The 12,893-nt window shown below is 40.8% G+C and overlaps 1 protein-coding gene across 1 annotated transcript in view; it reads right to left on the bottom strand.

Annotated features, from left to right (window-relative positions):
- Positions 1 to 235: 235 nt before the first annotated feature.
- The window catches only part of MACO1 (macoilin 1), a 60,405-nt gene continuing 47,747 nt past the window's right edge, over positions 236 to 12,893 (bottom strand). The window contains exons 8-11 of the mRNA XM_012750698.3: positions 12,064 to 12,246; positions 9,272 to 9,392; positions 7,010 to 7,184; positions 236 to 705 (exon numbers count right to left, since the gene is read on the bottom strand). Of these exons, the coding sequence (XP_012606152.1) occupies positions 503 to 705; positions 7,010 to 7,184; positions 9,272 to 9,392; positions 12,064 to 12,246 (682 nt within the window). The 3' untranslated portion in view covers positions 236 to 502. The remainder of the gene's footprint in view (positions 706 to 7,009; positions 7,185 to 9,271; positions 9,393 to 12,063; positions 12,247 to 12,893) is intronic.

Here is a 12,893-nt window from a genome sequence, read left to right as displayed (position 1 = left end):
TTTCTGTAATGTCAATAGTCATCTTCTTTAATGCAGCTATAAAATCAAAGCTGTGTTAGGTTAATTAACCCTTCACTCTTAAACTAAAAGTTTTCATCATCATCCCATGTGAATCCAATGTGCAGATTTTGCTTATTTAAGAATAAAACAAAACAAAAATAAAGGGTTGAAAGCAAAAACTCTGCTTTTCTTTTTCTTCAAGAGGAAACTATGTAAGAATACATAAAAGGCAAAATTGGCTACTTGAAATCCAAGAATGGTTTTAATGTGTTGGCCGAGAAAAATAAACTGTAAAGTTCTGTGAGGTCTTCTAAAAATTTACAAGAAAAACTGATGGGCAGTTCTAATCAGACTTGGATGTTATCTTTTCCCCCCTTTTAAAAAATGACAACATATACAGTCCCACAAAATACAATATAAACTTTTTATCTTGACTGCCAGAGACGCTCCTTTGTGATGACTTCCAGTAACCAAATGGTTGGGCAAAACACACAGCCGGCCTTCATTTCTTCAGGGGCTGGTAAACAGAGGCATTGGGATCAAGTCCAGAGGGGCTGGTCTCCACAAATTTGGAAGAGTAGTGGGGGGAAACGGGGCTCAGGGTGCTGGTGGCGGCACTGTACGTTATGCTGGGCATGACGGCCATGACTTCAGCTATCTTCTGTTTTAGGTCCTTGATTTCCTGGTCTTTCTGAAGGATTTGTCCTAGAAGATCAAAGACCCACAATTAGTGAGGAAGGAAGGCACACTTAACCCAATGCCCCCTTGGGTCAATTCCTGAGTAGGTCAGTTCAGCATGAACAACTCCAAGTTTGACAGTTTATAAGGGCAGGCAAACTTTTCCTATAAAGGGCCAAATAGTTATCTTCCACTGCTCACAAAAAAAAAAAAGATAAAAAAAAAAAAAAAAGGGCCAAATAGAAATATTTTAGGTGTTGTAGACTATACACAGTGTACTATCTTTGTTGTCTTTTTTTTCCAACCATGGAAAAATGTAAGAAACATTCTTAGTTCATGGGCAGTATAAAAACAGGCAGCAGGCCACATCTGGCCTGTGGGCCGCAGTGTACTGACTCCTGGCTTAGAGGTAAGAAGGGATTCTGTTCACGTAGGTATGACTGGAGTAAAGAAGTCAGTTTCTAGGAACCACGTTTTGAACATAGCAGTCACCTAAGAGGGCTGCTGACTTTGAACTCTGGCTCCACCTCTGGACCTGGAATTTTTTTCTGGGAGGATGGACTATCTTTGAGTGTCAGACCAAGGAATACAGAACAACTGAGGCCTCAGATTCAGTCACAGTAGTACACTTCTGCCACCAGGTCTTCTGACAGAAAACCGATGACACTCTGTGACTGCAGCACCGGGGGATGCTCACATGGCCCAGATCACTTGCCCTCCCCTCTTGGCACTGGTCCCCTCAGACCTGCTGCATGGTTTGCACTTGGTTGGATGCATTAGCGACATTACCCTACTCAGCCTCTAGCACAACATCCCCCTCACTATGCTTCAGTTTCTTGATCTAATGAGTTCCTACCTGGGGGCCACCTCCCTTCTGTGTGTCTCCTGCTCTCTGTGCCTAGCTAACCCATGAGGACTCTCTTGCTACTTCCTCCGCAAAGCTTTCCTGATCCTCCCATCTCAATCAGCTCTCCCCAATTCCTAGATTCTTAACACACTCTAAACTTGCCTTTCTGTCACTTATTCTTTGTAATAATGATAATAATGACAATAACTAACACATAATGGCTTCATATATGTCAGGCATGGTTCTAAGTGCTTACATATACTAACATGCATTTCTTTCTCATAACAACCGTAAGGTAGAAATTATCACCCATTATGATTATCCATTTTATAGATGGGAAGTTTTTGGTTTTTTGGGGGATGGAATCTCACTGTGTCACCTGGGCTAGAGTGCTGTGGTGTCAGCAACCTCAAACTCCTGGGCTCAAGCCATCCTCCTGCCTCAGCCTCCAGAGTAGCTGGGATTACAGGCACACACCACCGCATCTGGCTAATTTTTCTATTTTTTTTTTTTTTTTTTTTTGAGACAGAGTTTCACTCTGTTGCCCAGGCTAAAGTGTCATGGCGTCAGCCTAGCTCACAGCAACCTCAAACTCCTAGGCTCAAGTGATCCTCCTGCCTTAGCCTCCCGAGTAGCTGGGACTACAGGCATGTACCACCATGCCTGGCTAACTTTTTCTATATACTTTTAGTTGGCCAATTAATTTCTATTTTTTTAGTAGAGAAGGGGTCTCGCTCTTGCTCAGGCTGGTCTCAAACACCTGACCTTGAGCGATCCACCCACCTCAGCCTCCCAGAATGTTAGGATTACAGGCATGAGCCACTGCGCCTAGCCCTAATTTTTCTATTTTTAGTAGAGAAGGAGTCTCGCTTTTGCTCAAGCTGGTCTCGAACTCCTGAGTTTAAGCAATCCTCCCACCATGTTAGGATTACAGGCATGAGCCACTGTGCCCAGCCTGAAGTTGAGCGACTTGCTCAGTATACAGCTTGTGACAGAGCCAGGTTTCAAATCCATGCAGTTTGGCTTGAGTCTACACACCTATGACATTCTTCTGTCTCTAGTAACTATTCATCGGTGATGATTTGTGTCCATCATTGCTCCGCTGGACCATGAGCTCTCAGGACAGAGACTGTGTCTAATTTTTTTTCATCACTATCCCCCTAGTGCCCAGCCCTATAGAAAGCTGAGGCTCTGCCAAGTTATGTATCTTGCTCAAAATCATTTAGTTATTAAACCTAGGACCACTTTGTTCCAAAACCCATGCAACTTCCATCATGCTAGGTGGCTCCATGGTCTACTAGGGAAAAGAACACTTAGGAGTAGCCTTTTAGAAACTTAAATGCTTAAAAGAGAAAAAGGTTGCATTTGAGTTGCCCCTATTTTGAAATGGCACATGGATCCTATAGAAGACAATAATATATTTGGAATGTAAGAGAGCTTGGTGGTATATTTTTAAAAAGGATGTAGTAGAGATGAAAGTCATTTGGGAACCAGGATGAATCAAATGATATATAAAGTAGGAAAGAGAAAAGCAACCAGGGGTTTGATTTGAATTACAAAGTTTGGTTCTTATCGGAATATTCTGAGCATGACAGTGGAGGGCGGTAGTGGAAAAGGCAGCAGCAAAGAGCAGTAGAAAGAACTGCTCCCTCTCACTTCCTTCATGTCTCCTAAGCTTCAAGTGAGCATCAAGTATCCTTCTGCTCTTTGAACAAAATAAGCCTCCAATGAATAAAATACCTAATGGCAACTGATATATGAGCTACCATATCTTTTTCCATGCAGATTTAAGTTTGATTTCTTTAACCAGTAACATGCAAACATCCTCAGAGCTTTGGAAAAGACAGTTCTCTTTGCTTGTTACTTTATGAGTATTTCTGAGCTGACAGCAGAACAGTCTGTGCTGGGAAGCCAAGCTCCCCTTGGCTACTCTGAGACCAAGTGCTGCTTCATTCCAGGGATGAACTTTTCCAAGTTTGCAAACCCAAGCAAACAGGCATGAGGCAGAGGGGGTGACTACCTCCCAGGGAGCTGAGCCAGGCAGGCAAAAAGGTTAGTAGTTTGGCTTTAAAGCAGGATTCTTAGGAGCTGTCTTCTTAAATGCCTTTCGCGGAATCAACAGACTAAAACAGCCTGACTCTCAGCCCCCTTCTCTTCCTCAGTCACCCGGGGCCAACCCAAGCCACTCCTATGGCTTCACCAACTTCATAACTTCTAAATCCAACTGTCCTATGCCCAGGGGTTCTGGCCTCTTTGGTTTAGGCCCAAAGTTCCCACTGACTGGTGAACATTTCTTACTGGGTGTCTGGGGAGCATCTCCAAATCAAAACATGCCAAATCAAACTAGTTCTTCCTTCTCACTCCTTACATCTATTCTGCTCTTCTTCCTTGGTTCCAACGACTTTATCCTCCCAGATCTCTCAGGCATGTCTACTCCACCTCACTCACTTGTTATCCCTCTTCCCCATACCAATCACCTCTCAGAAGATGGTAACAGCTTCCTAGCTGGCCTCTCTGCCTCTACTCAATCTTACCTCTCAAATCCATCTCTCACATTGCTATTGGAAGGAGATTTCCAAATAACAGCCAGAACATATCACCCCCTTCCTCTGGAAAATTTAGGGGATATGTTCTTTAGTATGGTTTTGTTCATGGTCCTCCTAATCTCCCATTCTTTTATTCCCTGCCCCTACTCCAATACCCTCTCTCCCCGTTTAAGGCTGCTGGACTGTTCATCTGGGCATGCCAGCACTTTGTTTCCTTTGCTTACACTACATACTCAGGTAATGACGTTCTTCTCTGTCATTCTCTGCTCTCAGAATTCATCTTCAAAGCCCACTCAATGCCCCCTCCTCCATGAAGTCTCCCTGATCTCTATTCTAGCCCTCTGCCTCTATCTAATGACAGCAGCCTTTCTGCTTGGCTCAGTCTTAGGCAGCAATTCTCAAAGTGCATCAGGGTCCACGGGGTCAAAACTACCTTCATGATAATACTGAGAAATTATTTTCCTCTTCACTCCCATTCTGTCACAAGCTTAAGTGGAATCTTCTAGAAACTATGTTGACTATGAAATCATAACAGAATACAAAAAGAAGAGATAAGAATCAAACTATCTTCTATTAAGCCAGACAGTAAAGAGATTTGCTAAGTGTAAAAAATGACACTTTTCTCACTAAATATTTTTTGTTTTGGGAAATATAGTCATTTTTTATAAAAATGTTGTTTATGGTAACATGTAATGTGTTTATGTGTTATTTTAAAATGAATAAATAAGGCCAGGTGCAGCTCACGCCTGTAATCCTAGCACTCTGGGAGGCCGAGATAGGAGGATCGCTTGATCTCAGGATTTCGAGACCAGCCTGAGCAAGAGTAAGACCCCATCTCTACTAAAAATAGTAAAACTTAGCAGGGTGCAGTGGTGCACACCTGTAGTCCTAGCTACTCAGGAAGCTGAGGCAAGAGGATGGCTTAAGTGAGGAGTCTGAGGTTGCTGTGAGCTAGGCTGATGCGCCACGGCACTCTAGCCCAGGCAACATGGCGAGGCTGACTAAAAAAAAAATAAAATAAAATGAATAAATATTTTTTAAGTTTAATTTATAGTAGGTAAATATTGAAAGATATAATCCACTTTAAAAAAACCTCTTTAGAGTAGTAATTTTAAGAGTATAACAGGGTCTCTAAGACCAAAGTTCATACACTGTATCGTATTCATCTTTTTCTCCTCTGGAGCTTCTAGGATGATATTTTGCACAGAGGGTGACTATTCTGTAAGTCCCTGTTGAAATTCTTTCTTTATATCTTTTTTAAATTAATTAATTTATTTATTTATTTTGAGACAGAGTCTCACTCTGTTGCCCAGGCTAGGGCATCAGCCTAGCTCACAGTAATCTCAAACTCCTGGTCTCAAGTGATCCTCCTGCCTCAGCCTCCCGAGTAGCTGGGACTACAGGCATGCGCCACCATGCCCGGCTAATTTTTTCTATATATTTTTAGTTGGCCAATTAATTTCTTTCTATTTTTAGTATAGACAGGGTCTCGCTCTTGCTCAGGCTGGTTGTGAACTCCTGAGTGATCCTTCTGACTCATCCTCCCAGAGTGCTAGGATTACAGGCATGAGCCACTGCGCCCGGCCCCCTATTTTTTTTTTTTTAAAGAGACAGGGTCTCACTATGTTGTCCAGGCTGGTCTCATACTCCTGGGTCAGGTGATCCTCCCACATCAGCCTCCGAAGTAGCTGGGACTATAAGTGCACACCACCGCACCCCACTTGAAATATTCTTTTCCTTCCACTGAGTCAACTGTTTGAAAGGAAATATAGTTCTTTTCAGTACTCTATTTATTTTCTATATTCTATTTTTTTCAGTACTCTTCAATTTAGTACTCTAATTGATTAGGAGACTAATCACTTTGTTAGATAAAATCCAAATTTATTAGGCCTCCATTCAAAAGTCTTCCAGAGCTCCCCATGTTACTCAAAGTCCCAGTATCTTTCCATGGGCCACAAATCTGTTGCTACACCTGCCTCCAACAACTCTCCCCATCACCTAGGCTGCACCTGTACCCATGCTCCCTCTTCAGGGCTTTGCATGTGCTGTTCCCTCCCCAGAAGTGCTTTCCTTTAGCTTTTTATAAGGCTCACTCTCTTCCTTTCAGTCTCTTCTCAAATACTCCCTAGTCAAGGTCTCTCTGGTGATTATCACGTCAAAAGGAGAGCCCTACACACTCATATATCTTGTCTCATCTCTGCTTTATTTTGGTCATTGCATCTACTGCCATCTGACATATTCCCTACTGGCTTATTCATCATCTGTCATTGCAAGGGCTGTATCCTCAGGGACTCTCACTATGCCTGGCACATGGTAGGTCTCAGTAAATATCTGCCAACTGGATGGCCTCTTTTCCAGACTCTCCCCCACTTTTCCCTTATTTGCAACCTTTGTTCCAGCCAAGCAGAGCCAGCTGTAGCTCGCAACACATCAGGCCCCACCTAGCCTCCTAGCCCTTGCCCAAGTTGTTTCTTCTGTTCAGATGCCTCTCTACTCCTCACCCCCGTACCCAACCACACTACTTCCTCTAGTCCTAGCTCGGACATCAGCTTCCCTGGGAAACCGCCCTCTTCAGCTCTCCAGACTGCTTTAGTCCCTGCCTCTTTCTATGTTCCCGCGGGCTCCATCTAACTTCTGTGCCGAAGCACCTTTTCATGACCCTGTGGTTCTCTACTTCTTCAACAACACTGTGAGCTCCTTGAACATAGAAATCATACTTTACTCTGTATGCACTACACTTGACATGTTCTCATCTCAAAATAAGTCTGCAGAACGACTTAATGTGATGGTTTCTACATTTCAGTGTTGGACACTTACCAAAACACCTGAAGAGAAAACCGAAATGCCCTTGGGTCCAGAGTTCTAAGGGGAGGTCTGCCCTCCGCATCCCTGTGCATTCTCATTCACACCACCTCACCAGGGGCCTGTGCGCTCCTACCTTGGGCAATCTCGAGCTGTCTCTTTGCGTCACCCAGTGCAGAGAACAGGTCCAGCTTGATTCTCGTCTCTGCGCTTAGGCTGTTTTCCAGGTGCTGCGTTTTGTCTTGCATGGCTGAAAGGGCTGACATTAACACCTCGGTGTCCTTCTCATTTTCCTTATACTTCCGAAGCTCCTATCAATATCATCAAAACAGCAATGCTACAAGGTACTTTTGGCATCTATGTCTGTAAGTTAGCCTGAAATCACAAAGTAAAACCCACTTTTCTTGGCCTGGCCACTGGAACACACAATTCTGGTATTTCGTGGGTTTAGACCTTACTACTTATAGGAAGTAAGTAGTAAGTACTCACTGCCAAATGTACTTATATGGTGGTATGCACACAGAAAAACATTTAGTAAATAATCTTTTGACTGTGTTGGGCATGTGTCTAGATAACTATGGGCTCTGCTTCCAAACAAAACACTTTCTTAAAAGCATAATTCAGAACTATGGAGCACTTTTTCCTTGCTGGCAACTTGCAAATGTTACTGTAATGCTGCTTGCACCAAAAATTGCAAAAATATTAATTATTTTGACAGGGCATACTGCAGAATTAGCCCACTTAAAATAGCTAGCAATGTAGCCAATTAATTTATAAAGATACTTAAATTTTTTCTTTTTAAGAGAGAAATCTAAACTTATTAGAATATGGAAAAGTTTAAAGAACATGAAAATTACCCATAATACCAATAATGAAAAATTTGATATATTTTCTTTTAGTCTTTTTTATGCATGTTTTATCTTTTACTGAAACAATGCCATATATATAATTTTGTATACAGTCTTTTAAACTTAATTTCAATTATTTGGAAATAAAATTTTTATTGCCTGTATGATATTCCTGAATGTTTACATACCAAAATTTAAACAGATCTCCCACTATTAAAATTGTTTCCAATTTTTTTGCATTTAATATATATACCACCACTATAAACATCTCTGTACAACAATCACTGGTGAGATTTTAAAATATTTACCTTAGGCTAGATTACTACAAAGAAATACTTAAAAAAGTACATGGTCTTTTCTAGAAAGTTACACTTCCACCAGCAATGTATGAGGCCTATATTGCTGCATCCTCACAAAGACTGATGTTATCATTTAAAAATTCTTTGCTAATTTCAAGCGATATCTAATTTTAATCTGCTTATCTTTTATGACTGATGAGGATATATTGTTATGTTTTTATCATTTATATTTCTTCTGTAAATTATTTGTTCATATCCTTAGCCTATTTTCCTCCATATTTGAGCTTTTCTCAGCAATTTTTATGATCTATGTATATATTAAGAATATTCTTTCTTCATAAAATTTGTTGTTATATCTGCACCTTCCCCTATTGATTTTTTTCTTTACTACCTTGTGATTTTTTCCATTGCTTTTATGTTTAGAAAGTCTCCTGTTTCAAGATCAAATAAAATTCTACTATATTTTCAACTAGTTTTTAAAAAATCATTTCTTCTTTTTTTTCTGCATTCAACTTTTCATCTGGAATTTCTTTTCATGTGATATAAGATGAGCTTCTAATTTGTTTCCAGTTATCCAGCTATTCTAAAGCCTTTTACTGACTAATCCTCACCTTTTCCATCTATCTCTGATGCCCCCTTTACCACATGCTTTAGGCTTTTTCTCCAGGTCATCTACTCTATTCCACTAACATGCCAGTAATTTCTTACCAGTCCTACATGATTCAAATTACTGTAACTTTATAATACATTACATTAGTTTTAAATGCCAAATACTTGGCTATGGTACATAGCCCCAAAACCTGGCTATGTGTATAGCGCTAGAACCTTTCTTTATTATGCACTGCTAAGAACCATAATCTACAAGCCTCAGAGCCACCCAGGAGGGTCGATTCCCTGGCAATGGACAGCGGGTTAGGGCTAAGAAGAGATGTGTTAGTTCCAAATGACACTAATCTGGCCTATAAGCCTGAAAAAGTTAAATGAATCTGTGGTTCATCAAATCTTGGTATAAAACATGTCAAGGGACTATCAACATTTCTGGCTTGTATTAGAATCTGGCTATATTAAATATGACTTCAAATGAGGTGGACAAGAGTAGAGCTTCAAATATTTTCTGTCACATAGAGATTATCAGATGCAATGGGATTTTGTCTATATCAAAAGGCATCATCTCCATATTACAACATAGAGCACCAGTCTAGCATGAAAGAGGAATTCAAGTACAAAGGAAGTCTTTTGTTTCTCTATTACCTGGACTTTTAGTTCTAGTTCTCTGATCTGGTCTTCTTTCACCTTCATGTCCATCGTGAGCTTCTTGCCCTCTGCTTCTAGCTCTCTGATCCGATTCCGTAAGGTTTCGGTACATTCTCCCCTTTTGAGAAAGAAGAGAAGGAAATAAAATGATTTAAAAGACTATAGGTTTACTTATATTGCAGGACTGCTATTTCTTTTATACTCCAGGGTCTGTCAGGTTTTAGCCTTTGGCTCAGTCTGTTCATGCTATTCTTTGATAATTTCAACAATGTTCTAAAATAATTATCATTAGTTGAGTGTCTATATGAGCCAGGCACTAAACTAGGTACCTTATCCATACTATACCTTTCAATTGTAATAACAACCTAGAGTATATTATCCCATTTTCCAGATAAAAAACTAAGGCTACATAAATAAAATACTAGTCCCAGGTCACCTTGGTTTTAGGTCACAGACTAGGGATAAGAACTGAGGTTTTCTAGCTTCCAAATCCAGTAAACTTCCCACCAGGCCACGGTGACTTGGGACCATGCACACAAAGCTGAGCAAGACAGAGATGAACATAGGCTAGCTCCAGCAAGTGGCAGTGAACTAAAAAAAAATTTTTTTCCCACTTTTGAGGGGCTATTCATTGGGGATTTCACCTTTCTTTAGTCACAGAGTTGCCACGAGACCAAAGTAAACAGAAAAAGAAGGCGCAGCATTAGGCTGTTTCTCAGAGCTATAATAGGGACAAGCTAAAAGAGATGATGGCAATGGCCAGTCGAAAGCTGCTGAACTGTTTGGGTTCCAAAACACCCCAAAAAGGAAGGTCCAGTGAGAGATTTATGCCCTGAGATTTACTTAAGAATAAAAACAGCTCAGCTGGGCACAGTGGCTCATGCCTGTAATCCTAGCACTCTGGGAGGCCGAGGCAGGCGGATTGGTCAAGGTCAGGAGTTCGAAACCAGCCTGAGCAAGAGCAAGACCCCGTCTTTACTATATATAGAAAGAAATTAATTGGCCAACTAATATATATAGAAAAAATCAGCCGGGCATGGTGGTGCATGCCTGTAGTCCCAGCTACTCAGGAGGCTGAGGCAGGAGGATTGCTTGAGCCCAGGAGTTTGAGGTTGCTGTGAGCTAGGCTGATGCCACAGCATTCACTCTAACCTGGGTAAGACTCTGTCTCAAAAAAAATAAAAAATAAATAAAAACAGCTCTATATAAGTGATGGCAAACAGAGACCCTCCAGGGATAAGGCCAAAACAAAGAAGCTTGACTGGAAGCAAAACGGATCTAGGGTAGACACTGAAATCAATCTACTGATTCTTAGGCATGGGAGACACTAAACAATATGGTTAAGGCACTGCTGTATCTTCGTCGGTGGAATTTTTTTTAAAAGGGTAGGTCCTAGATGAATTAAGGAGAGCAGAGGCCACACTAGATGACTATTAAGGAAAATTTCCTGCTTCAAAAATGCTTACACATCTTTAAACAAACAACCCACAACCTAGGCAGGCTAGTCAGGGTCTTATAAGTCTGTATAGATGATGGGCCAAGTGGGCTCAGCCATCTGTAGTGTAGAGTCCTGCTGGAAGGCAGGATCATCCTGGAGAGAGTTCTCACTTGCTATTATTTCCTAAAAGGTGAAATGATTCACTAATTATTCTGCAAATGCCAGAAGAAGGTTATTAACATGCCAAAGGTTGGCAAATAAATTACTTGTTTAATACAACAAAGCAAAACTCAAGGAAAAATCACAGTTGAATCATACCACATAGATGTAAATTAGGATGGAAATTAAAAGTAAAATAAATAACAATTTACCCTCACCCTGTTTCTGCAATCCCATAACTGATCCCCCACCATACAGATGGACTTCATTAGTAAGAAAAAAAACACACACACACACACACACAAAGAAAAAATGATAAATTAGAAGCAAAAAAAAAAAAAAATCCTCAAAAAACAAAACCCCAAAAAGCCCCTCAAAGGCTCTTAAGCATCTTCTCTCCTTGCTGGAATTTAGATGGCCATTACATATCAGTTTTTGGAATACTTGCATATAGGAATATTTTTCAATTGTATAGGAGGTAATCCCCATTTTCATCACTCCACTAATTTAATGCTATCTAATAGAGACTTACGGTTTTTTTTCATCTCATTTGACAGTTTGCTGATATCCAGAAAAGATATGAGCAGTCAGTACACAGTGCTTGGGCAACCAAAATTTTATCTTTTTTACATTTTAAGCAAAGAACTCCAGAAACACACACACCTAAGAGTAGAAAGTAATGATAGCTCTCCAGAGCTGTAGTCCCCAATCCCCGGGCAGTGGCCTGTTAGGAAACGGGCCACGAATCACCACCTGAGCTCTGCACCCCATCCTGAGTCCGTGGAAAATTTGTCTTCCATGAAATTGGCCCCTGGTACCAAAAAGGCTAGAGACCACTGCTCTAAAGGGAACAAAATTCCAGATGGAATCATTCAAAGCAATTAGTAATCATCTGTCTTACAAAGTAACTGGAAACCCTTTTCTGAACAGTACTTTGCCTCCCAGGTACAGGAGGCATGGTGATTCCCTCATCCCATTTTATAGATGTGGCCGCTAAAGGATGGAGTTGTTGTAAGACAGTATAAGCTTGCAGAGATGGAGTTTAAACCAGCTAAGAAAACAGTACTTAAAAGCAATCCATCCATGCATGGTTGTTGTATGTCCAATCCTGCCCAAGGCATCAAATTCCCATGTCTGTCTTGGTACAAAGAAAGCCAACCTTAGATTAAACACTCAGGTAACATGGACATACCTTGAAGCAGCAGCAAATGCAACAGCCCGAGCAGCAGTGGCTTCTTCTAACTTCTTCCTCTTCTTCTCCTCCATTAACTGCTTTTCTACAAAACTTCGGGCTTCCTGCTCAGCTTTTAGCTTTTTCTCCAACTGGCTGATATTTTGCTTGTCTTTTTGCTTCATTTGCACAGCATTATGTAACCTATATAGAATGATTGTCATATAGAGTCTTACAATTAGAAATGCATACTGTAAACCTTGAGAAACATGACTTCTCTTTATCACTTTAAGGCCAAGTAAACAGGAGGTTGAACAGCAAATCCTAAGCATCAACTACCAGAGTGCCCGAGTAAAACACTGTCATTATTCTTAAATAATTCCTAAACACCAATAAACAAGCTGCCTACAAGAGAGAGAATCAGACCTAACCTCTGCTCTGTTAAGGTAAGTAATTTACAGAAGGTATTCCAGAAAATAGGGTAAAACAAATTTAGAAATCTAACAGAGGAGAAGATGATTATAGAACTAATTCTAGTGCCCCAGAGCACCATGAAAGAACTTTATTTAACCAAAGAACAAATGATGGGATCAGCCCTACTGAAACTGAGGTGAAGGGTAGAAGAGAGATGGTTTTTCTTTTCCTAAATATAGTTACACTTCAGCCTACTGCAGCCTTTCCCTTTTAGCTGCAGGACATTTTCTCAGAGTACCCCAAAATTGACCTCTTGGTTAGAGTCACAGGATGCTTAATTTCAGATAGAAATTTCAGCAATATTCCCTGCCTACTACCCCCCACATCCCAGCTTTTCCTATCAACATGAAATGAGATTATTGGGAGGTTCTCTGTGT

Source organism: Microcebus murinus, chromosome 2, assembly GCF_040939455.1.
Source record: "Microcebus murinus isolate Inina chromosome 2, M.murinus_Inina_mat1.0, whole genome shotgun sequence".
NCBI classification, from domain to species: domain Eukaryota; kingdom Metazoa; phylum Chordata; class Mammalia; order Primates; family Cheirogaleidae; genus Microcebus; species Microcebus murinus.
This window is presented reverse-complemented; position numbering and strand designations above follow the sequence as displayed.